Source organism: Amblyomma mixtum, chromosome 1, assembly GCF_055824585.1.
Source record: "Amblyomma mixtum isolate Tamu chromosome 1, ASM5582458v1, whole genome shotgun sequence".
Lineage (NCBI taxonomy): Eukaryota > Metazoa > Arthropoda > Arachnida > Ixodida > Ixodidae > Amblyomma > Amblyomma mixtum.
The window spans coordinates 300,775,683-300,800,565 of NC_143012.1; the positions used below are offsets into that span (position 1 = coordinate 300,775,683).

The following is a 24,883-nucleotide window of genomic DNA, read 5'->3' on the forward strand; positions in this document are numbered from 1 at the left end:
TTAAATGACATTTGATCAAACCAAAAAGTAATATTGTTGTAATATTTCGGTGCTACCTGGGGACCAGCCTCCCATATTAGCTTAGCACGACATACTCGTTCCCGACAACCCAGGTAGCACCGAAACATTGCGATAATGTTACATTTTTGTTACGCTCAAATGTTATTTCAATGTCCTTTTTTTCTAATGTTTTTGTAATGTTACATATAAATGTTTGAATAACTTTCCCCAAACATTCATGAAACACGTAAACAACAGAAATGGAATTTTCTCGAAGATGGTGAAGCAGCCCCGCACAAGCATGCAGGCCTGCCAGTGGTGACGGCACACAACTTCCCAGGTAGCACCGAAACATTGCGATAATGTTACATTTTTGTTACGCTCAAATGTTATTTCGATTACCTTAATGTTCTTTTTTTCTAATGTTTTTGTAATGTTACATATAAATGTTCGAATAACCTTCCCCAAACATTCATGAAACATGTAAACAACATAAATGGAACTTTCTCGAAAATGGTGAAGCAGCCCCGAACAAGCATGCAGGCCTGCCAGTGGTGACGGCACACAACTTGCAACACTTTGCAAGAACCAACAACAAGAGCGACACCTTCTCCACTACACTACAGCACAGCAACTCGTATTCACTCACCTCCAAACGGATATCATGCCGCCGATCTTATATACTCGCTACTGCGGGATGTCCCATGAGTGACAGTGGGGAATGGGTAATAACTAAAGTTTTGCGACAAAATAATGTGGCTCTTCATGTAATCTATGGCGAGTACTATCTAAGAGATGTGGTTACAAGGTGCTGTTAGTTGAAAAACATCTTTACTCTAAGAACAGTCAGAAAATGTCTGGAAATCCGTGCTCGAAATATATTTGCAATGTTGTTTTATAGTTGCGACTCTAACATTATAATAAAATTTAGAAGATTATATTAAAACAACGTTTGTTTAGAATGTGAAAGTAACGTTTCCTATGTAACTTATAACGTTATATGTTAATTTTTAATGTTAATATAAAGTTACTATGCAACATGTAACATTACTCCAACTTACATAACATTTTTATAACGCTATTCTAATGTTCGGTGCTACCTGGGAATGATGCAGTTGGCGTGACATCTCAGAGTTTGAGAGCCCATTTCTATTTTCACAACAAAAAAACACCCACTAAACTACTTTCTCAGCTGGGACCCTTGCGTGAAAAAAAAAAAAAAAAGGCTATGACACAGGATTGTTATGCATGTGTAAGTGTAGCAAGACATGCCAATCGATGCATGACACATATCCAAGGTTCTACATCTTGTGTTATACTAATAACGTAATTTAATACGGAGACGTTATCGGTTTTCGATGAGCGGAACTGGCATCGGACGTTAACCGCGAAAAAAGAACAGACTCCATTTTCATAGCACTTGAAATGCGACTAGTTTCTTCTTTCTTTTTTTTCTCCAGATTCAAGACTTGCCGTGTAATGAGTACACTTGAGGTTTTTCTTCACACACTTCGAGACACGCATGCACTAGCGTGCGGGTACGATATTCAGAATGTCGTCTTGAATTCACTGAGCATCCTTCAATTTTTAATGAAAATTTAATAGTCCAGTCTTATTACAGCGACAAACCCCAAACCAGCGCGATTTCTCTACTGGTTCGCGCCTAGCACGAGCTTTTTCGCGTACCGAAATCGCATTTCCCGCGCTTTAGAGAGACGACGCATTGGCAAAACCCAGCGAAATTATTCGCGGAGCACAGCTGGTTTGTGATGGGCGCCGACTGGGCCTGACGCGCCACTTTATTCGTTCTGGGGACAAAAATATCATATGCCTCGCATAAGATGAAGCATATTTGTTTACTGTAGAGCACGACAACGAGCCGGGAACGTTATTTAAGGCCACAAGTCGAAATTGGCTCAAGACTACATTCCGAAGCGGACGCGGCCTTTGAGCGGTGCATGGCTGCTCGCGGATGGATACAGCCACGGTGCGAAAAACTTGTAAACACTGTTTTCCCGTTGGGAACGTGTTGCTCCGGCCAAACGGGATTTTCGGCCGTTTTGTGCCCATCGCTGTGATGATCGCCTGGTTGCCCTGTGCTTCGGTGGATGCAGAGTGAATGTTCGTTTCACTGTTTCATCCTGCCAAGATGTAGTGCGCACAGAAAAAAGGAAGATCTTCTGGTGTGCTCCGAGCTACCTGCCGAGTTTTGACTTGTAGGCCTAATTATTTTCACCGAGGGAAAATGGTGCTCATCCAGCTGAAGTTCCCTGCCGCTGACTGTTTGGCCAACATGAGAGAGCACTGAGGGGCTCTGGTCCGCTCACAATGTCCAGCAAGATCGCTTCGAGGTAAGAGGCAGTCATTTTTAAAGTCCCCTTGTAATCAACCGCCCGATATCCGCGAACTAGACGGCCATGTTCCGATGTTGCTTAGGCCTAGGGGTATCTGTTTCTCGGTCGTTTTCGGGGCTGTGATCGCGTCTTATTCTTTTTAGAAGAAACTAGAAGGCCGGAGGAAGGTCTACCAGTGTCGCCTTGGCCGGGGTTTGCGTAGCCAGGTCGCAGGGCCGCGGCGCCGACTCCGAAGTTGCGCTGGCCCGACGAGTGAGACCTTGGCAGACGGCACTACGTGTTTCGGCTGTGCTCAGCTCTTGCTGTTAAAAACGTATTCCGATTCGCGATTACCGGTGACTGCGCTAAGTTTGAGCAGTTGTGTCGGATCTACGCTGCTGACATTGTCGCCGGCCCGGCATTACTCACCGAGCAGCCGCGTAGGTCGGCGCCACCGACCGCGCCGCAGCGACAGGACATTCAAGATGGAGCTTTAAAAGGAGTCGTTTTTGTTGTGCTCGCTAGCAGATTTATCTGTCAATGACAAGGTGTTGCGTTTCAGTATAGTGCAGCGCGATGTTGGTGTGCATCATTTAACACCATAAATCATCCGATTCGCATAGTAGAGGAGCCTCATTTTGTAGCTGCGTTGGAGTGAAAGGTTGGCGATCGCTGCTCGTGATTCGAACGCGGCTGTGGTTTTCATCGTGTGCGATGCGTCGCACGAAACAAGATGTGCAATTCATTAGCGCACACTTTATCGAAGCATCGTTGGAGTTTAATAGCGCCTCGCGATCGAAGAAAAATGTACAAGCAGCGAAAACAGGGAGGAAAAAAGTGCGAACTGTGCTATTTGAAACCGGTCCAAATTCTCGTCGTAACGAGAGTCGGAGGTGGCTGGGCTTTTCGTTTTCGACGTCTCCTCGCCTCTCTCGGAAGCGAGCACATGCCCGAGAAGTCTGGACATTTCGCGACTCCTAGGCTCGACCCGGCTAGCGGGACGTGCAGCCAACTGGGGTGATGCCGGAGGCTTTTGCGAACGAGGCCTGCGGTCACAGCGTAGTGCGTCGCCGCGCCGCTGGGCCGATCTCGGGGGTATCTCTGGGTGACGTTTGCTCGGCGGCACCACTTGGCGCCGGGCCGGTGCATGCAGCTATGCCAGCGAGTGGTTCCTTCGCTGTTATTCGTGTTGCTGGAATCCATACTTCTAGTTGGGCACGCAGCGAGAGGGCTGTGGCGGCGCCGGGGAGCGCGGGGGGGAAGACGAGAGGAAAGAAAAAAAATCTAGGCAGTGACCTAAATCTCGTCTCAACCGGTGTGTGGCCATGCTGAAACGACTCCTGTGCGTGTGACGTCAGGTGGCGGAGTGTGCGTTATTGGCTTCCATCAAGACACCTTGCCATCGTGGACCACCGGTCCGAAAACCATCGATCTGAGGGTTTCCGTGCCTTGGCGGTGTGGTCCCCCGCCGTTGAAGTGGAATCCGCCGTGAGTCGGCTGTGCGGTGCTCTGACGTGCCTTACCTGCCTGCCTCTTCCGTTCCGTGGTCGAGTTGGTGCTTGTGGTGGAACCCATGCGTCCATGTGTGCCTGTGTGTGCGTGCGTGCTGTGGTGATCAACAAGCCCCCTGTTTTACCTCGCTCACATGTGGTGCGTGCAGAGAGGAGGATCCTTAATGGTGTCCTGTCTCTTTTGTCCATGTTTGCTGCATCACTTTGCATTGCACACTTTGTTTGAACACCGTCCTTTCTCGTCATGAGAGACATCACTGATGGGTATCTACAATAACATCCTTCAGTGTTTTTCATTAATCAGTTCATACTGTCATTGGGTGAGTAAGGCAGTGTTTGTGTCATTTGTTTGGTATCCATACTGGCTCCTGCTTCACACCGTTTTTACAGTGTGAGCAGTTTGCGTTGATTTCACTTCACGTTCATCCCAGCCATTTTGACATGATTGAAATTCATATATGGTAATGGTATAGGAATATCGCCATCCCATTATGTAGACCGAGGAATCAGACCATTGTAGTAGCAGCATTGTTTTGCTTTGGGCATGTCGTCCACACCATTTTTACAGTGTGAGCAGTTTGCGTTGATTTCACTTCACGTTCATTCCAGCCATTTTGACATGATTGAAATTCATATATGGTAATGGTATAGTAATATCGCCATCCCATTATGTAGACCGAGGAATCAGACCATTGTAGTAGCAGCATTGTTTTGCTTTGGGCATGTTGTCCACACCATTTTTACAGTGTGAGCAATTTGCGTTGATTTCACTTCACGTTCATTCCAGCCATTTTGACATGATTGAAATTCATATATGGTAATGGTATAGGAACATTGCCATCCCATTATGCAGACCGAGGAATCAGACCATTGTAGTAGCATCATTGTTTTTCTTTGGGCATGTCGTCCACACCATTTTTACAGTGTCAGCAGTTTGCGTTGATTTCACTTCACGCTCATCCCAGCCATTTTGACATGATTGAAATTCAGATATGGTAATGGTATAGGAATATCGCCATCCCATTACGTAGACCGAGGAATCAGGCCAGTGTAGGAGCAACATTGTTTTGCTTTGGGCATGTCGGAATCTGGTTCTGGGAACTGCATCAGGACACGTAAGGACAGCTGTGCAGATCTGAACTGAGCAGCAGGATGAGAGGACTGTTGCATACACACACGGCTCAAGGCCCTCATTCTATCGTGATAAAAAGTTTTGGCATTGTACCAATTGAAGACTTACGTCAGTGCTTAATTAGTTTGTGACATTCACTTTGTGCTTCATTCTGTTCTTGCTTGCATTTGAGAGGCTGCAATCTCTTTACACACTTGTTGTCACCTTTCAGCAGGTGTTGCTATCTATGCGGATGACAGCTAGCCATCAGTTGTCGTATGTCGTCTGCATTAGCATTTGAGACGAAGTGCTTCATTGTTGATCTTGGCTTTAATTTGTAATGCCCCAGCTACGGCTTGTGGTGCGCTTTTGATACCATTCACTCTTAAGTGAATAGCTGTATTCTGCTTGCCTTTGTTATGGTGCATCAGAGTAGTTAATCACTTGACATGACTGGAAAGTTGGACAATTGGCTCCGCATCGTTAGCAGCTTTGGTTTTTGTGATTCTTATGCATTCTTCTTCGTGTAGTCACAGGGCTTCCGCAGTTTCCTCTGTGGTGGTTGTTGTGAGAGTTCATAGCATGAATGCATTTCATTGCTCATTCACGTACATTGAGCAGACTGAGAAAAAATGGGGCCCAGAGCTTGCGTGCAGCTGTCAGTACCATATATTGCAATACACACTCATCACCTGTGGTTGGTTGGATTGGAGTGGGTTCATATCCTCATAGAATCCTTCTTCAGCAGTTTGCGTTGGGCAATTAAGGCTCATAGCATTTATTTTCGTGCATCTAGTGGCTTGCACCTTTCACTGTTGGCAGTCCAGATCTCCTCACATTGCTTTGTTGCACAAGTGTGGTTAGTATGTTCAGGGTGGTTTTCTTGTCGAATGCAGAGAGAATGTAGGAAAAGTATGGTGTTATTCAGCAAATGGCCTTGTTTAGATGAGCTGTCAGGGCATCATATGCAGCTGTTTTTTCATATTTCTGCATGTAATCTTTTCTGGTGACTTGCTGAGATACCTGCTGATGTAGCTCTACCTGCCGGCATCTCGTAATCTTTCTTTCCTGGTGTCAGGAAATGTCTTGCTTATGAATGTCTACAGCTTTTGTCGGATGGGCGTACACACTTTTGTTCCATGACTTCCGTTCTAATGGTATACTAAGTTTCATGCAAGCGTAGTTCAAGAATCATTGGTACCACATTTCTGGGGTCTTCTGGTTTCATGTTTGTTTGTTTTTGCTGCATTTGGCCAGTGATTATTTTATGCACACCACATCAACCAGTGCATGATGAATAATTGTATTAGCAGTTGCATCCAGTTTTGATTGCAGTTGTGAAAAGCACTAAGTATGACAATGTCGCGGGGGAACTTCCTGGCAAACGTACACTGCTGCTAGCTGGTGGGCTATGTGCGGCTTTAACCCAGGTGAGCTGATCCACGATCGATTCGTACCCTGACACATGGCACTTCTCAGAGATGTTTCTGGTTTAAACACCTCATTTCACGCTAGGGGCAAAACTTGCGAGGAGCTGCAGTGTAACTATATTCTCAGACTTCCACCACAACTCATGCATTGAGTGCTGCAAGTACACGTTTAAAACATTTCAGATGGAGTGTTCTATTCATTTGGTGCGCCCAGAAGTTTTTCTCCTGACAGCTTCTTTGGTCGGTAGCCACAAGTTTTTTAGTAGTCCTGGCCAACATGAGTGTTTGTTGTTGTTACTGCATTCTTAGTTTTAATTCCTTAGGTAGCACCTGTCCAAGAAGGCAACTTGACAAGCAAAATTTTCTCATAGCCTGCCTTTATTAGCTTTCATTTACTTTTAGGTTTTTAAGCTGAATTGTGTCATGATTACGTTGTTTCTTGAAGGCTGCTTGGAGGCTTCAAAGCTCTCGGAAGGCCACTAAGGTACAGCGTTTATACTGGATAACTGTGCCATATGCCTTTGAATGAAAGGGCCCAATTTTAAATGGCTTTTGGAGTCCCTGTGGGAAAGGAGCATCACTACCTGATGTTAGCATTTCTCACGAAATGTGTGAGAATGCTTCCATACCAAATGAACTCATTTTGTCGGGCCATTGCAAGTCTCAGGGGGCTCTAGTGCTTGGTCAGCCGTTTGTGTAGCCATTGAGAACCAATTGAGACTTGTGGAGTCTGTTTTGCTTCTGGTACCTGTGCTATTGCTTAAACCGAATACTTAAACTGAGAGACAGAAGCACATGCATGTCCGAATATTTTTGGTGTTTAGACTTCTGAGGTCCGTATTCTTAACTGTTTACCGTATTTACTCGCATAATGAGTCACTGCAATCTTTGGCTATGAGAAAGCATAGTTTTTTTCCCCGTTTTGTAATAACTGTTTCTCTTTCCTTTGGGCCGCCGCGGTGGCTCAGCGGTTATGGTGCTCGGCTGTTGACCCAACGGACACGGGTTCGATCTCAGCCTCGGCGGTCACATTTCGATGGAGGCGAAATGCTTGAGCCCTACTTACTGTGCGATATCAATCCACTGTAAAATACCCCAAGTGGTTGAAATTTCTGCAGTCCTCCACTAGGGCGACCCTCATAACCTGAGTCGCTTTGGAACGTTAAACCCCACAAACTAACTAACCTTTCTTTTGATGGGGAGCTTATGATGATGGTAGTTAATTACAGGCACCCTTTATTTGATGGCAAAACAACTGTGCAATAATATAAAGCACCAGCTCTCCACTGTAGAGACTACTATACCTCATCCTACAGGTTGAATAGTAAATAAGAATGTTTCGGAAGTAACCCGAGAGCCAATGGAAACCGCATCTGCTCGTAGAGGGTTGCTCTGTTTGATCTGCTGTATTAATGATTGTGGTAACATATTCTGGCTGGGCATCGTGCTGAATACTGTAAGTTATGCAAACTCTAGTTGGGGTCTCTTTGGGCAGAGTAGTGGGCTGTTACATTAGTAATAGGCGTGAATTTAAGATAAAAGTTGTTGAACATGCTCTCGAGCATGAAACTGTGCCGAAGAGCACGTTTAATTTTATTTAGCCAAGTTGTACCAGGTGCAGTACATATTTATTGCGCGAGACTGCTTTTTGTCCCCGTTTTTCAGCTTACAATTTTTATGACTATTTACTTTGCCTAATCAATGCACTCCGAAAATTTTCGGAGATTTTTGGGGAACAAAACAGCATCCATTATGAGAGTAAACACAATACATGTGGTGCACTTGAGGCAGCAGTAAAGTTATTGACTTTAATGTGTTCCAGTCCCTTCGAGGGCTATGGAAGGAAGGGCTGACGCATAACAGTACAAAACAGATATACTGGCGACACCAATTCAGTAACATTTGCAGTTTCTGGCACGTTTGCGAAATGGAGAGACAAATTAGTATGCTGTTTTAATAAGGTCCCATTAAACATAGTGTTGTTCTGTAAAAGCATAAATCAGAGCCATCCAAGCTGCTTATTATGCAGCAATAATTTCTGTGGCATGATGAATGGTGTTGTAAATGAATTAGTTAGCTGGAGGGTTTAGGGTTCTTGAACATGCATGTAGCATCGGGATCTTAGGAGGGTGTGCTTTTGTATTTCGTGTAGCATATTATGTATGGAATGTATTAAGCTTTCATTTCATGTTCAATGTAACGAGTTGTACATACTCCATTTTTTTTTTTTTTTTGCCAAAAATAAGTCTCGGGAAATACACGGCTTACATGGCACTGCCGCCTCCAAGCATGGCCTATAAATCCACCCCTGGTTGTGTGCTGTTTGTATTCAGCATCAAGAGGTCACATTAATTGTAATTAGCAAGGCAAAACTATTGCATTCTGCTTACATTTTAGTAACAATAGTACCTGAACAATGTTGTTGTGGCAAGGTAAAGATGACTACAATAAATGAGAGATTAGATAAAAAGTGGTACCATGAAAATAAATCGGTTATGTGAAATGTTAAACTTTATTCGACAGCATAGACAGGTTGTTCAATTGAAAAGCTATCAGCGTAGTAGTAGTAGTAGTAGTCAGCACCGCATGTCGGAAATAATTGTGTCATGCCAACAATTTGCCGCTGAATGCTCTGGATGGTGTCATACAATTCAGCGTTCCATGCAGCGTAAACTTGCTAGTTAGGTTAGAGCGTAGCTCGCGGCAGGGTTTCGAACTGGCGACCTAACCGGGACCTATAATCAGACCTATATGCGTAAAAAAATAATATGGCAGTTCGAGTATCCACCAACATAAGTGAGACTGTTACTGCGTCATTTCCTTTCCTCAAAAAACCAGTTTTTGATTTTTCACATGGGCAAGGCGTCACGCTGAACAGGGGATGGTATTCCATGGACTCCCTGGTAGCGTTGTAACACGCTGTCGCATTCCACTCTTAAAGGTGCACTGAAGAGGAATCTGAACTTGTCTTTTTGCCGCGGGAACTCGATCTACACGTTCCTAGCATTCTTAGAAACTGCGACTATTGCCCTGTATGGCCGATTTCCCAAATTAAATCGAATTAACGGCCGGCTCCCGCCCTTTTTTTTAATTCTGCCTCGTACGGTGGGCGGAGTCGACCAACGCGTAGAGTGCCTTTCACCCAGTCCCGTGGCGGCTTGCCGCTCTGCCATCGGCGGAGTAATACATAGTAGTCCGTAGTAGCAAATAGTCCGCGCGTATTTTTATTTCTGCGGGCTTATTTTGCGGCTATATTATCTGCGAATGAAACTATTTATTCATGGAAACCTAAAAAACAAAATAAAGCGAAAGCAAAGCCTCCACTGAGCTGGCTGAAAGGAACTTCACGCGTTGGTCGACTCCGCCCATCGTACGAGGCAGAATTAAAAAAAAAGGGCGGGAGCCAGACGTTAATTCGATTTAATTAGGGAAATCGGCCACACAGGGCAATAAGTTGCAGTTTCTAAGAATGCTAGGAACGTGTAGATCGAGTTCCCGTGGCAAAAAGACAAGTTCAGAATCCTCTTCAGTGCACCTTTAAAGGTGAAGCTTAAGTGTCCTCTAAATTTTTATACAGTGGCACAAGAAGCAGGCAAGTTGAGCTTGGCAGCTGGCGGCTTTGGGTAGGAGAAGTCATTTCTCAACTTATTTCACCTATTCATTGAGGTTGTGGTCACTACCACTGTGCTGCGCATTGTATGAAGGGATGGTCTAAGGCATTTTGTCCTGCTGTCATTGATGGCTCCTGAAGCCTGCCTTCTTACTTAATGAGTAAACATTGTAGGTTGGCCATTGGATGCCACTCTGTCCGCATATACGCTCACTTCAGAGAGGAGTGTGGTAACGATGACAAAAGGCTGTAAATCTATCTCATCCTTGAATATTCCGGCAATGATCCTGACTGATGCTGGCTGCCCATTTTTCCTTTTAAACACTGCAGTGAAATTAATCCTAAAAGCAGGATGTATATGCCTCCACTAGTAACGGTATGTATGCACTGTTTGTCAGCGTGCGGAAATGTAGAGAGATTTTTTTACTGAGGATAGGGAAAAGCGAAGTTTAGGTGGACAATTTCGCTTTGTTGAAGCTACAATCCGATACATCTTTTTCCTTTCAAAGTACTCGCTTCCAGCCAACAGCGTTGGCTGATTCTCATGACCCTGCTAGCCTTACAATTCTGGTGGGGGGGGGACTATCCTGGACCATAGAGGCAGGTCCCCTTTCATTTGCCACTCCCTGCATTGTCGCACTAGCAGGGTCATGAGAATCGGTGCATGCCATTGGCTGGAAAGGGGTCCTTTGACGGGAGAAGCGGCTTCAGTTGCATCCGACCGTAGGAAGAAGGGAAGGAGGAAGGTGCACAAGGTTTGCATGTCTCTGCAGCACCGACATGTCACTATGTATGGCCAGGATTTTACTGTCCACTCCTCTGAAGGAAGTAGTTAGCAGTTCGCATTCAAGAATCCGGTTCAGAATGCATGCCCTTCTGTCAGGATTTTTGGGGTTTTAGTCTCACAGTAAATGGCAAAAACAGTTTCTTGACAGAACTGTAATTCGACTTTGTGTATGTCTGCTCCTGCAAACTGTTCTGACTTGAACTGGTTTGTGTCAGTTTTGGGCATAATTTTGGCTTGTATCTACAGGTCCCCAACTCTTTTTGTACACGGTGTGGTTGTTTCACTTTTAGCGTTTGAATTTTATGGCGAACAGCATGTAGTGCAGTCTGCCGATGTTGACTAAAAGTGACCTCAAATGAGATGTCACCTGTGGAGCTCATCATTGTTCCAGCCTGAAATTTTCACTCGTCATTCTTGTTTAGCTGGAGGTCATTCTTACTTTTCTGCTAGGTTTTTTCAGCATTGGTTTGCAATGTGGCCTGTGTGAAATTACTTGCGCTACTAATCAGTGAGTTCATTTGCTGCACTTTTAGATTGAAATTGCCTTCAGTGGTTGTCCAGTTTTGGGACGCCATGAAGTGCAAATCCACTCTGACTACAGCCTACTTGCATTAACGCGAAGCTCAATGGAACCACAAGTTTGAATCCTAAAATTAAATGTAACGCTAGCAAGACAGAATTGTGTTCATGAAAGTGTGCCTACACAAATTGCATCCTCTTCTTCATCTTTACTCCGAACTTCTAATAGTAATCTCTTCGCTTGTTTGTGGAGATCATCATCATTGCCTGCTGAGTCCGCTTCACTACAAAGGATGGATGGAAAAACTTCATTTCACAGTCAGTCGGAGGGTCGCAGGACTTTGGCCTCTTCCCCCCCGCTAGGCGTCAGTCGTAATCCCTTGTGGCGGCCAAAGCTTCATTCAGAATGTTTCTTTGGACTTCTTGGTGTGGGTTCTGCATCAGAGCCTCCCATGAGTGGTGTGCGTGTGTTGTCTTTATATCGTGGGTATGTCCAGGTCATGTGTACCACTTTCGCACATCCGTCACAGTGCTCTTCCATATTAGTCTCCAACTATGCCTGCTTTGTGCCAGACGAGGCCAAGTAGTACCAGCATATTTCCTATGCTCATCACTCCATATCATTCCATATTAAGCTTCTTCAAAACTAGGGTATGTCTTCTCAGATTTCATTCAGCTTCATCTATGGCAGCAGGTTTTCCCTTTTAAATGGGTTCCCTACAGCTGTCCTTTGTTCTTCGTTGTTCAGGCCTGTGGAAACAAAAAATGTGTTTGTGTCACAATGCCTTTTGCCAAACTTGATCTGGCTTTGTCTGTTGGCGTTCCTTCTTGAACACTTGGTGAGATAACAAATGCCCTTGCATGTGCTGAGACAATAATTGGCAATTAGTTGAGAGTGAAATCGATGATGTTGGGAGTATGGCATAAAGCTTTCTTGAGCAATGGTTATAAATGGCTTGCTGTGGATAGTTAGAGTTGCTGCCTTTTCCTGCATTTCTGAGCTACTTTTTGACACGCAAATGCTAGGTCCCTACAATGCATCATTCATAAGCAACATTCCATCAGTGCTTAATTCAGCTGTCCATTGCTTAAAAAGCTTCACACTCTGTATGCAGCATTGTGTGAGGAAGCTAAAACATTTGATTAACTGAGAGTTATTTTGTTTAAGGTGCTTTTTATGCTGCAAAGACATAATGTGACAAGTGAAATTTTGAGTTATGGATAGGTATGATTCCATAGTTTCAATATTTGCTAGCTGTGTGAGGTAGTTCATCGAATGCAGCACTTTGGAAACAAGTGGGAAGCTGTAAGGAAGCCTGGCCAAGCACTTATCACAGTTCGTGTCTTGATGGTAAGCAGGCGTTGTGTCAGCATTAACATTGCTGGTGTGATGTTCCAATGTGAGGCTGCATGTCTCGACCAGCTCCTACCCTTCGCTAGGTCTTCCATAATTGTCACTCGTACAGCTGTTTAAATGTTGCACCTTAGGTATATGTGACATGTGCACTGCAACGCGCCATGGAACATTGTTGTGCCAGTTCCTCTCTGTCGTGTTGTAGCTTCAGGGGCAGCATGGCAACAGCACGACATACTGTAGGCCTGCGTGGCTCACATATGAGCATCATGAGTGAGAGTAGTGTATTCAGGGATGAGGGTTCTTGTTAGCCATGTGACCGTCCTGCCATTGAGTCCATTGAAACCTTTCGTGGGCTAGCTCACCTGCGGTATTAATTTGCACTGGCGCTGTCTTCTTACATCTTTGCTTGTCCCTGTTGTCCTGTTTTACCATTTGGTTTTCTATTGGGTTGTGCCTTTTTTGTATTTGTATTATAGCTTTCACTAACCTGTTTTGCGGTCACAGAGCTGCAAATGTTTTGCTGCGCTGCAGTGCACCTGCTTCCCAGAAGGGAGCAGTGAAACAAACCTCTACATGTGAAATATGAGGCGAATACATATTATGTGAATGCTGAGAATGGGTATAGCCAAGTGAGAAATGTAACGGCTTTTCACAATATCATGCAGTTTCCACACTGTTGAGCTCCCTGCATTGGTTGTTGCCAGTGGGTGGCTCTCTCCTCGTTGTTGCAGAAATGATTCCTTTGATGCAGGTGTAGTTAGTAGCATTGTGAAGGTAACTTATGCCTGTCCTCCTGTGTTATTGAGCTTGTGAATGCGTCTTACAAGTAACGGTGGCGGTGTAGTTTGAGTTTCCTATTTTTGTAAGGTTTTTCCACAGAATTTAGTGTTTCCTCTATCCCTTTGCTTACGTGATAGTTCAGGTGCCTACCATGACTGGGACAGTTACTGTGCATTTCCTTTTTTCATAACCTAGAATAACAGAAAGTTGGCCTAGTTGAACTGAAATATACGTCGTAGCGTTATGATGTATAATTCATAACCTCCCCTGACCCCTCTTTTCCTGGCTGTGTTATCAAGTTTTTGCATTATGTTAAGCTATTCCAAAGGCCTTTGTGATGCACTATGCTTGCCGACTTAGTCACCAAGGCGGCCTGTTACTTCTCTGTTAGTGCTGTAGGTGTTACATTCACAGACAATACATCAACTACCTTCCTTCTCGCTCAGCCTGTGTCAAGATTAACTGATGCTTATCAAAATACATCTGTTACTCTCACCATATAATTACAAGTGTTGTTCGAGCTTTTAGTGTCATGGTTATATTGTGGTTCCGTCATGCTTTATCGGTCTGTCCAAAAATGCCAGTGATTCTAACGCGTCGGTCCCTTAATGATGCTAGCCAATTGCAGTGCGGCCAACAGCTGTGCGCTGTGCTTCTCAAAGGCTGCGACATGTTCACAGACATCTCAGTGTTGTTTGCGGAAATGATAGCCCCTTGTGATGATGGGCGTCTGGCTTTCCATATTATCCCATAGATGGCTTGAGAGCTTTATTTCCAGACTCAATTCTTTGTCTCAAATTCTTATGTTCGCACCGCGCAGATGCTTTGGGCTCTACCTCGTGCTGCAGTTGCCTTTTGCACTTCTTGAAGCATTGTAGTGCGTTGTGAGTTCTTCAGTCCTCAGGTCTTTCTCTAACTAAACACTAGGAGCGGGATGTTTCCTGCTCCTATAGTGTTTCTATTCACTTTGTTCTCCGGCAGGTTTAATTGCATGCCCTCTCCCCTCAGTCCCACCTCACCCCTCCTTTTTTGCTCTTTCATATGAAGTGAGGGGTCGCATTCGATTGCGATGTGGTGAAGCGTCAAAACCAGAGCTCATGAACGATTTCGATGGGGAGTGTCCTTGTCTTCGACCTTGACAGCATTTCTTCCGATGCAACTAGCCAGGCAGTTGTTTCGAGCTGACGTGAATGGTGGCTTGTAGTGCATTGGTTAGAAGACGTGTGAACAACTTTCGTGCCGCCACTATCGCTTCCAGTCCCCCCCTCTCTTCTCCTGCCGTCTGTCCAGTGAACCATGTACCGGTGTGTAACGCCCCTGTACGCGCGTCTACACAGGCGGGCTTCGCGCGCAATTGTCGCCGCCGAGCAGCTGTTGCTGCTAGCCGTCGGCGCTGCCGGCGTCGTCGGTCGCGCGGGCCCGCTATCTCCGCGCGCGCGCTCCGCTGCTGGTCAGAAGCCCTGCAGGCTGCCCTTATCTCGTCGTCCGGGCCGGCCTTATCGCCTCGCCGACCTCGCGTTTAGCGATGGCGACTCATGCGCGCGGTACAAAGGCGAGGCACGGGGCGATCGCGTGCGGCGCACACCGTGGCACCCACTGGCGTCTGGCACCAGCGCTGTTGGTGTCCGCGTAACGTATGGTAGCGCTATAATCGGGCATGCCGACGTCACACTCGGAACTTCGCCCACGCAAGCGTCGACGTTTAGGACCTCTCTGTATTGATACCCTCGAAACTGGGGAACGCATGCAGGAGACAGACATGCGCCATTTTGTGTGTCATGAGGGTCGTGTTATCATAGCGATCTTGTTTGACGCTTCCGCCGTTGTCGTATACTTAGATGCGCCGTATTTAAAGTAGCTCTGCGATGGCATTCCTCTCCCGTTTCAGAGTTCCCGTTTTGGCCTCCTCCGTCGCGAAAACGTCCTCATTCAATTAGCCTCCACTGGCGCTCTGGCGAGAGCGGAGAACAATGTCGCGTTACGCTCGCGCTCGTATTTTGGCGTAGAGGGATTGGTGGTCATAAGTCCGCGCCTCTCTGAGTGCCCTGACCTGGTATGCGCTTTTATCAATCGCGTCCTGTGCATAAGTTAGTGCCCTCGATGGCTCACTGCCGAAGCTATGTCGATGTCGACAGCCGGCGGGAGCTCTTCGACGTTGTTCAGAACGTGCGAAACGAAACACCCGCGCGTGCTTCGGGGCGCGCTTGCGCGTCTGGACGGCGGAAGCGAGCGGCCACGGAGAGATGAAGCGCCGAGCGGCGTCAGATGTCGCCGTTGGGTAATCGATAGCGTTTTGCGGTGTATCAGATAGTTATTTTACGTTTCCGTCTCCTTCGTATCCCGTCTCGCGCTTGGCTGCCTAGCAGTTGGAGCGAATTTTCCGGACATTGCGTCTCCTTTACTCGGGATTTTCAGGGCCGGAACCGCAATCACAGGTAATCCAGAGTTGTAGCCTGTGCAGCTACAACATGGAATCGCAGCGCTTGCAGACGAGGACGCACGCACAACTGCGCTGACAACAACTACAACAACTGCAGGGAAGAGCACTTCGAAGACCTTTAAGATAAGGACACGCCTAAGCGGCAGCGAGTCGCTACCCCGAGCAAAATTTGCATGCGGGGTTTAGTTTAACGGGATCCGTGGAGCTGCGGGTCTGAGCGCAGCTGTCTTTTGGCTCTTTTGGTGTTTACTACCCGCTCCTCTGCCAGGATGGGGTCGTAAATTTACCGCAGCGTACAAGTGTCGTGTCTGTCAGTCATGTGTGCACGTGCCTGATGTGTTGCTCACCTTTTCGGGTGCATTGCGCCCAATTCTAATTTCGTCGCGTTGGCGATGCTGGCAGGAACGTGTGCCGAGCGTCCTGCGTTCGTGCGTAACGTCTTATGTGTACTGTCAAAACTGCGACGCGTGCGTAAGGCGGTGTGTTTAGGGCTTACCTTAAGGTAAATGAATTTCCTGCCTTGATTAGTGTCGTGTTTCGAACCAGATGAAGCAGTGGGCATTGCTGTCTGGTTTGCAGGGTTGTTTACCGCTGAGTTTGGCTGCATCTAGAAAGGCTCCTAATGGCCCTGTACGATGCGGGCACGTGGGCGCCGTAGGTCGCAGCTTGAGATAACATGATGTTGCGCACTCTGCATCCAAAACAAACACGCCTTTCAAACGCGTAGCATTTGTATACGGCCGACAATTCTGGCTGTTCGGTGTATCCTCGGTAGGATACAGCGCTCTCGTGGTTGGTCTGGGAAAAAAAGAAGGTGCAGTAGAATGTAGAGTTGTTGCCGGTGGGCCTGGAAAATAAGGAAGAATGAGTAGAAGGTGGTGGCTTCCATAGAATGCACGAGCTCCTGTGGAATCGCCCATTCTAATACACGTCTCGAGTCTTTGTCAAAAGTGTGCAGCCCAAAGGGTTTGCTTCCGACACGCGCAGTGGCGTCCTCTATCTATCTCCCTTGGAAGTCTTAAGCGTCGGACAGTTGAGTGACAGCGTTCCTGTCAGCTTGGAAAGATTCAGAACATTGACGAGGCAGATCGGGCCGCACTGCATATCGCGGGAGCAATCGCTGTGGGCTGTATGTTTGTCGCAAATAGCTGCACGTTTCCATATATTCGGAGTACGTGTTTGTGCTTAGCATTATATATATATATACTCTATCAACGCGCAGTTTAGAGCAATCTGCAGACCCGGCACCTCGGCGAAATTGAGGAACCGCCGCTCGCTGGCCCGAGGTGCTGTTTGCAGTGCTGGCGGTGACGTTTTCGGCCACCGTAACAGCCTGGATCGTGGACTTGCGTCGCCGGTTATGTCGGCATGTACCCTGTATAACGTCAAAAAGCGGTCCCTTAATAACGCTGCTAGATGTGCTCAGACGAGTGTGTTCTTGCTCTTTTCTTTTCCCTTCTCTCTTTTGCAGACATCTCGCATGTGGGAACCCAGGAAGTAAGCATGACACTCTTTAACCCGCTGTCGCAACTTGTCGGCGCTCTTCGCCCCCGACGGGGCCCCCTCCAATTAACGCTGGCCTAGTTAGCAAGCAGGTGATGAACCAACGCATAGTGGGACCGTGTGGCAGCGGTGTCAAGAAACGCTCAGAGAGTTCGTGTATGTAATAGTCACGACGGAACACGCGCGCTGTCGCTACGTCGTTGCCTTGCGCAATCGTTCGGTTTCGGCGAAAAAAAAAAGTTTGTGGGCGTTTTCGTTGCTCTGCTGGCGTGTTGTGTTGGTACCTCTCAGTAGTTGGGTGCCATCTCTCATTCCCAAATCTTCGCCGGTAATGTAAAGGAAAATAAAAGAGCTTGCCAAAGCGGGATGTAGTCGCCGCCGCCTGTTCACTACGAAGAAGAGAGTATAGTGTAGGCGGCGTTGCGTCACCGCTCGCACCCAGCGTAGGTGCTCCGCCTCTTTAAAACGGTGCAGTTTTGTGGGGGCTAGATTTGGTGCCAGCGGTTCTCGAGGGGTTTGAATTGAGCTAGTTTTTCGCCCCTGTAGGAGTGGTATACACGGATGCCGGCTTAACATTTCGTTAGTGCTAAGCCGGCTTCAGCTCGGATGCTGCTTGCCTCTCCCCCCCCCCTCCCCCCCCCCCCCGAACGGCAGATTTCAGAAACAAAATGGAGCTGTAGCGCGTGTGTTAATTTATTTGCGGCGTAATTACTCAGTGGTGTCCACCAGTGTGCAAGCCGTATACGACTACGAAGCAAAACTGTGCAGTTTTCGCGGAAGCTTCGCATTTGAAGGAAAATTCGTCCTTGTCCGGGGACAGGTGGTTGCTATTGAGTAATTACGCCCTAATTAAAACCTGCTTCACCTTGGCGGTTTCCCGTAACTAAGCTGGATTAATTTATGAAGCGGGATATGTCAACTGGTCCCCCTGACAGCAGTGCGTTCACATGTGAAGCGGTATTATGTGTGATGGGCTCCTTATCCTCCTTTTATGGATGACCAGTGACGCATTTATAGCAACATGCGACATAGGAAGACCAACGTGACTAATTATAAAAATGATTCATAGAGCAAACGTATTCATGTTTTTTTTTTTTTGTTAATTGTAACTGCAGTATGACTCTTACGACTATTTCTGATTTTGTTTTGTCACCGGGCCAAGCCTTCGCGAGACCGCCGTTTTAACGCGACACAAGTACAGCCACCCCGGCATTTGCGCGCGACTGTGCTGCCTCCTGTCGGCGCTGGGGAGCATCATTTGTCATCCCGCCGCCGGCGATCGGTCGGTGTTTGTGCGTGGGAGGTGTCCGGTTCCTGAACACCTTTTTTTTTTTCCTTTTCATTTCTCCTGCGCGCCTTACTCAACAGCGACGACGTCGTCGCTTTCTGTGGCGATTAACTTTTCCCCCTGTCTGTATTAACTTTGGACGTGTCCGTGGTAACGCTTTCCTCGGAAATGCCTCTCTTGCGGACTCGCCGTGTAGTACAGTTTGCCCGAGCGCGGTGTTGCGCTGCCCAGCCCGTGGCGTCTCGTTTCCTTGCACCCTTCCCCTTGTCCGTCCGTCCGTCCCTGCGGTCTGCGCTTTTGTTTGCTTTATTAACGTGGTCGACGGAGACGGTGCCACGTTGTGAAATGTGCCGGATGCATTTTTGTTTGTTGCTCCTTCGCCCAAGCGTTCTCCTCGCGTCCTGCGACGGTTGTTGCCCAAGCGCGGCAGTCTTGTGTCCAGCCTGTGCGCGCGGCTGCGGTCCGGCTCCTTCCTTCCCTGGCACCCCCTTTCCCGACCTTCTCTTTGACGGCGACGGAGGTAGTGGGAGTGACGCGTCGGGCTTCGTGATCGAGAACTGAGGTCTGCCCGTCTTCCTATGGGCAGCTTTTTTTGTTTATGTTTTGCCCTGAGGTTGAGAGGTGGAAAACAGCCTCGACCTTCTTCGATGCATTTACGATTGCCACCACCACCAGTACTGTCTGCTGCTGAAGTTTACGCATTCGAGAACTAGTTTAGGATCCGAGAACTGCGCTGTCATCCGGGCCTTTTCTGTGCCGCGGTTTGGCTTTAGTGTACTGCGTTTTGCCCACCGTGGTTGCTCACGGTTGTCTGCTGTTGCGACAGCCCCTCCCACCCCCTTGTTTCCTCCGTATACTCTCTTGTGTCGCAAGTAGTGTGCACCGCCGCCGGGGCTGGCGGCAGCTGATTACAGCGCGTCGAATTGACTCACTTGTTCGCACGCCCGCAGGCCATAACGCTTGTCTAGAACACTTTCTGGGCGTGTTTCGGGCTGAACGCGCGATATCTAGCGATAACATTTGGTTAAAAATAGTCTGGATGTAAGCGTGTGCAGTAAAGCTGAATAGTATTTCATTATCTTCTTTTCCTTCCTGGTGGCAGCGGCTTTGAGAGTTGGGGAACACAGGGGTTTTGCCCTCTTAAGAATTATCTATGCTGCACCGTATAGTACCGTATCGTGTCGTATCTTATCGTATCGTTGCCGTTCGAGATCTTCTGGCTTTGGTGCGTCGTACGTTTTTTTTTCTTTTTTTTTTGCGAGACGTTCGTGAAGACTCTGGCTCAGTTGCTCCAAAAACGTCGAGGGAAGCCTCCTGGACGTCGTGGTACAAAGGAGACGGAGTTTGTATTCAGGGTTTTAACGAACGCGTCCCTCTTGTACCGTTGTTCGTTCCCCGTGGAGACAGAGTGACGATTGTACTGACTCTGGGAAGAAGGAGGCAGAACAGTGTTACGGATCCGCAGAGTCGTTGCACAGAAATGCCCTATCTACGTCGTCGTCCTTATCGCCGCGTATCGTCGCCGGGCCGGAAAGCAAACATTTTGAGTATCGCAGCGAAGGCTGGTCTGTCTCGTGTGTCTCGTCGGTCCGATTTGTTCGAGCCACGTGCACTCGGCGCATCTAAAGGCTTCTACTCAGGGCATTGTAAAAACAAACAAAAAATGGCGGGTGCGTTTCCGCTACAGATTTGCTTGCTTCAACGAATTCTGGCCCTGCTCCCTATAAACTAGTACCGCGTATTTGATTCATTACCTGTCCCTGAAGCTTATCCACGGGAAGGAGGTTGCGCCAATAATATAATACAATGATGCCGATAATAACGTGGACGCTCGTTGCTGTCCTATCAGTGGGGAAACCCCGTTTTTTTTTTTTTTTTTTTGGTGGTATGTTGACGGAGGCTGGGGTCCGTGCATAGGCACTGCGGGGCGATTTTCGGATTGCCGAATTCGTTTGAGTGGTTGTTAAAACGATGCCATCTAGCTTTGCCATTGCGCTTTCGCGAAGTGTCCATCGCAGGTTCCGGTGCGACCTCAGCATACGTCTTCCTTTTTCGCGATTCCCACAAAGTCTCCTGCGAGGTGGAACGCTAGTGGTACGCTTCTTGTGGCTAGAGTTTTTTCGCGCGTGCAGACTTTTTATCCTGCTTCTTATTTATTCCTCCATTTTACTCCAACTTTTGTTCTTGGTAAAAATCGACTCTGTGGGTTTTCTGGCTGTGTTCTTCGGAAAAAATTGAAATTTAAAAATTTTCCCGTCATTCGATTCCCGCCATATCGAAAATGACTCCGAGATCAGCGTCAGGAAGCCAGTGGTGGTATTGCTTAGCCTCAGGGATTCGCGAATAAGAAATGTTCGGACGCGTCGCAGTTTGCTTGCGAGAACTGCGGGCTATAATCGGATACATCTTAAGTCTGCAGTGAAGCTCCACCCACATTCAGCTTCCGCGCACAGAATTCCTCCTCGACGCAAAAGTAGTCCGCTGCTTAAATGTTTTTTGTAATGTAGACAAGAAGCTCATTACACACACAAAAAAATTATAAGCTCTAAGATTTTGACACGTATATTGTTTGATACAGTCAAGCATTAAAAAGCTGATTTCGTTTACAGTTGCGATTGGCCTGCGGAGTAATACAGGACGCCGCGGACCACGGCCCAGTGTTTGCCACTTCTAATTTATAGAAGCTGTTTTCAGCAGAAATAGCGCCTTTGTCATTAGAATGTGGAGATATATAGATGCAGCTCAACTTAATATAAGCTCCGTTGCGATCATCTGAGAGGTCGAGTAAGAACGTGCGTAGCGAGCGGAGTACGCAGGCACTGGACGGAGCAGTTCCACTTCGCCGAGGCGTCACATAAAAACTGTTTTCTCCCGTGCTCCGGAACAAAGCCGTCGCTGCGCGCAAGCTCTTCGGGGCACCCCGCCTTGTCTTGTTTTGCTTCGCGGTTTCAGTCATGAATATGCATCCCTTGGCCTAATTATCCACGCACTGTTTGTAAGCCGGAAATCGGGGTGTCGTTGACTTGCGTCCAAAGCGTGTATTGTTTCTTACCGGATTAGCTCTCCCTAAGCGACTAATGTTGCGTCTCAAAGCAGTGCCCTTGCTGCAATCGCCACCGCTAACAATGCTGTGCTCTTATGATCGAGCTCTTTCGCCCTGTCGTCCGCACTATATGAGCGGCGGCGGTGTCGTCAGCAGACCGTCACTGCCTGTGTACAGCAGCGGCAACCGCAGCATCTCTCCGTGGGGAAGCGACGCCGACGTGGCACGGATCTCTCCAGGTGGCTTGAATCAATGAGGACCGCAGCGGCCGCCGCACAGGCGTGTGCCGTTTGTTAGAACGGTTCGACACTCGCTAGCTGGGATCCCGTTGGTGACGAAATGCGAATGCAGCCATTCCTCGGCGCGCTATGTGCGACGGAGAGAACGAAAAGACTGCTCTGCGTCGAGCTTTGTATGTTTAAAGATGCGTGATGAGAATGGCGTGGAGCGCAGCTTGTCGCGTTCCGTCGCGGTCGCAGCAGACGTGACCGTCAAGTGGGGGAGGCTGTGCGCTATTTAGCCTATCTGTTGTTGTCCGCGGTTGTGTAAAAAAGAGGTGGGGAGGGGGGAATGGAGAAAAGACGGCCCGCGGGAGACCGCCCTTTCTCCCTGGGCGGGTTGTTTGCGTGGGCGATGTGTGACGATAAGTGGCGGAGCGTGACAACCCCCCCCCCTCCCTCCCTTTTGATTGCGACGACGGCCTCGACACCAGTTGCCGCGACGACGGATGGGGGGCGCCACTGTCCCACTGGGCGTTCAGTTGTGTGTGCGTCCTCAGCCCGGAAAGGAACGACGTGCGGCGGTCACGTCGCGCCTGTTGCGCCCGCACGGTGGGCGAGCTGCCGTGAGTGCGTGCCGCGAGCGCAGCTGTGGTCGACCTGGTGCGAAAATGCTCGCTTATGCCGAGAAAGAAGGGGGAAAAAAAGCTTGCTTTTTCTGACCGTGTTCGTTCCTTTCGTTCCCCGGGATACTGTCGCTTTTTATGGGGTGTCGCGGTCAGGTGTCACTACGCGAAAAGAGTCGTCTTCTTGGCTTAACCTTTGTGGGCTCGGAAGTGCGAAGTGGAACTTTTTTTTTTTCCAGCCTTGAGTGATTCCTTTCTGTAACTGCTCGTTTCGCGGACCCAAGCTGCGGTGGGACAATTCTCTCTGCCAAAATACTCGCAGCATTAAATGTTTTGAGAAGCGCACTCTATCTAGTCTAGGATAATAATGCACCGCAACTGGGCAATGGTGGTTTTATCGTTAGACGCGTAGCGAAGCACTTATGGCAGTACTTAAGCTGTGAATCTGTGTAATGTAAGGTGAACACTTGCCCGTCATTATACGCTTCATAAGCAAAAACTTGCAGTTCGGTTACTTTTGGCAAAAGAGGTACCATGCAGTTTTTGCCAGAATTGACGGTAATTAGCCCAGCATGAGGAAACGAGTGAGGCAACTTCGATCTTATACGGTGACAAAGTTATGCTTGGCTGACGCTTACGAAGCCTGGCGGACGCTCAAGCCGTTCCCCCTTTTTTTTCCTTTCTTTTTCGCGAGGGGTAGTGTCGGTCGCCTTCGCCGTGGTGTGACGCATCGAATCTTGGCTAAGCTTGTGAAGCTGGGAGGCTGGCTTGTCTTCTCCTGCGAGCCGGTTCGCAGCCTTCTTTTTGTTGCGAATGCTCGGAGAAAGCTTGGCGCCCTGTCTCCAGCGGGGAATCCGAATCACCGAATCAGTCCACGCGCGCAAGGAGGAGCGATGCATGGAAAACCGGCGGTTACGTGAGCGGCGAGCAATGGAAGTGCGTTGCGCAATGTTCATCAGCTGGGCGTGACGTAAAAACGCGTGGTTGTGACGACGACTATGGTAATGGGACCGAGACAAGCGCCGCTGACGCCGCGAGATAAAATCGCCCCATCGGACGGCGGAACCCAGGGCGAGAAAAAAAAAATGACAATAAAGACCGCCGCTAACGGCGACCGCTGCGTCGTGTAATTGCAGGTTCTCGACTTGCCTGCCATCTGTCCCGTAGCGCGGGCATGGTTAACAAATAAACCGAAAAAAAGTCAACGACCTCCACAGCGCTGCCTCCTTCGTCGTCTTCGCTGCCGTGTCGGCGTGGCGAGCATCGAAACGGCGATGGCTGCGACGGCGAGTTGCCCCTCCCCTTCCGTTTCTGTCGTTTTCCTTTTTTTTTTCTCTTCCTTGCTTTCATTGTCATGCTCCCTCCCCCCTTCCTCTTCAGACGCCCATGATCTGTGTGCGTTCACCTGACGAGAGAGCACTCGAGCTGTACCCCGCATAAACCCCGCGGTGGCCAACGGCTCCGGGGGAGAAGTCGCCGTTGTCTTGCTCGCTGAACCGTTTCTCGCTCCTGCTTCTCTCGCCCTTTCGCGGCTTATTATTATTACTATTTTTCCTTTTCTTTTTCGCAGTCGGTACTAGACTGGCACCGCGCAGCGCTGCTGTCCTTTCCAAGCGCTCTGGGCGCCTTTTTTTTTTCTTTCTATTGTGCCGGTTTGACGCTTCCTCCGGCGTACGTAAGCGCGCACGTACTCCCCCCGCTCGTTTCCCCTCGCTCGCGTAACGGCCGCTGCCGCAAGCCGAGGAGGCGATGAAAGCGGATCGCCCTCCCGCGACACCCCGCGGGCTCGGGCGGGGGCAGCAACGGCGCGGCGGCGATACGATGTGGCAATGCCCCGCATCCCCACCCACCCGGCGTACGTAAATGCGTGCAGCGCCACGGAGCCTGGGCACCGTTGCCAAGATGGGCGCGCTCGCGGAAACCCGCGTGCACGTCTTGTTCTGTGGAGACTGCAACCGGTGCACGTAACTAGTGAGAAGGGGGGATGTCGAAGTTGCGTGCGCGGCGGTCTGTTTAGGCGCTCATCGCGACTGCGCTCACATCGTTAGTAGACGCTGCAGCCACAGCGCATTTGCGGCTCAGAATTGTGTGTGTGTGTGTGTGTGTGTGTGTGTGTGTTTGCGCGTAGTTTTTGAAGAGTTATAGCGCTAGTACTGAGCATGTGATATAGCAATTCGACGTGCAAGCCGCCGCAGTGGCTGGCTCAGTGGTTATGGTGCTCGGCTGCTGATCCGAAAGACGCGAGTTCGATCCCGGCCGCGGCGGTCGCATTTTGTTGGAGGCGAAATGCTAGGGACCCGTGTACTGTGCGATAGCAGTGCACGTTA

General features: G+C 48.5%; 1 protein-coding gene across 2 annotated transcripts in view; it reads left to right on the top strand.

Moving 5' to 3' along the window:
* Nucleotides 1-1,975: 1,975 nt before the first annotated feature.
* LOC149372195 (uncharacterized) overlaps nt 1,976-24,883 on the top strand; it is a 203,570-nt gene continuing 180,662 nt past the window's right edge. Inside the window, exons 1-2 of one of the 2 annotated variants that reach the window (XM_089566599.1) lie at nt 1,976-2,351; nt 17,350-17,375. In XM_089566599.1, coding sequence (XP_089422725.1) covers nt 17,359-17,375 — 17 coding nt within the window. In that variant the 5' untranslated portion in view covers nt 1,976-2,351; nt 17,350-17,358. The remainder of the gene's footprint in view (nt 2,352-17,349; nt 17,376-24,883) is intronic. The other variant, XM_089566598.1, reaches the window with a different exon arrangement.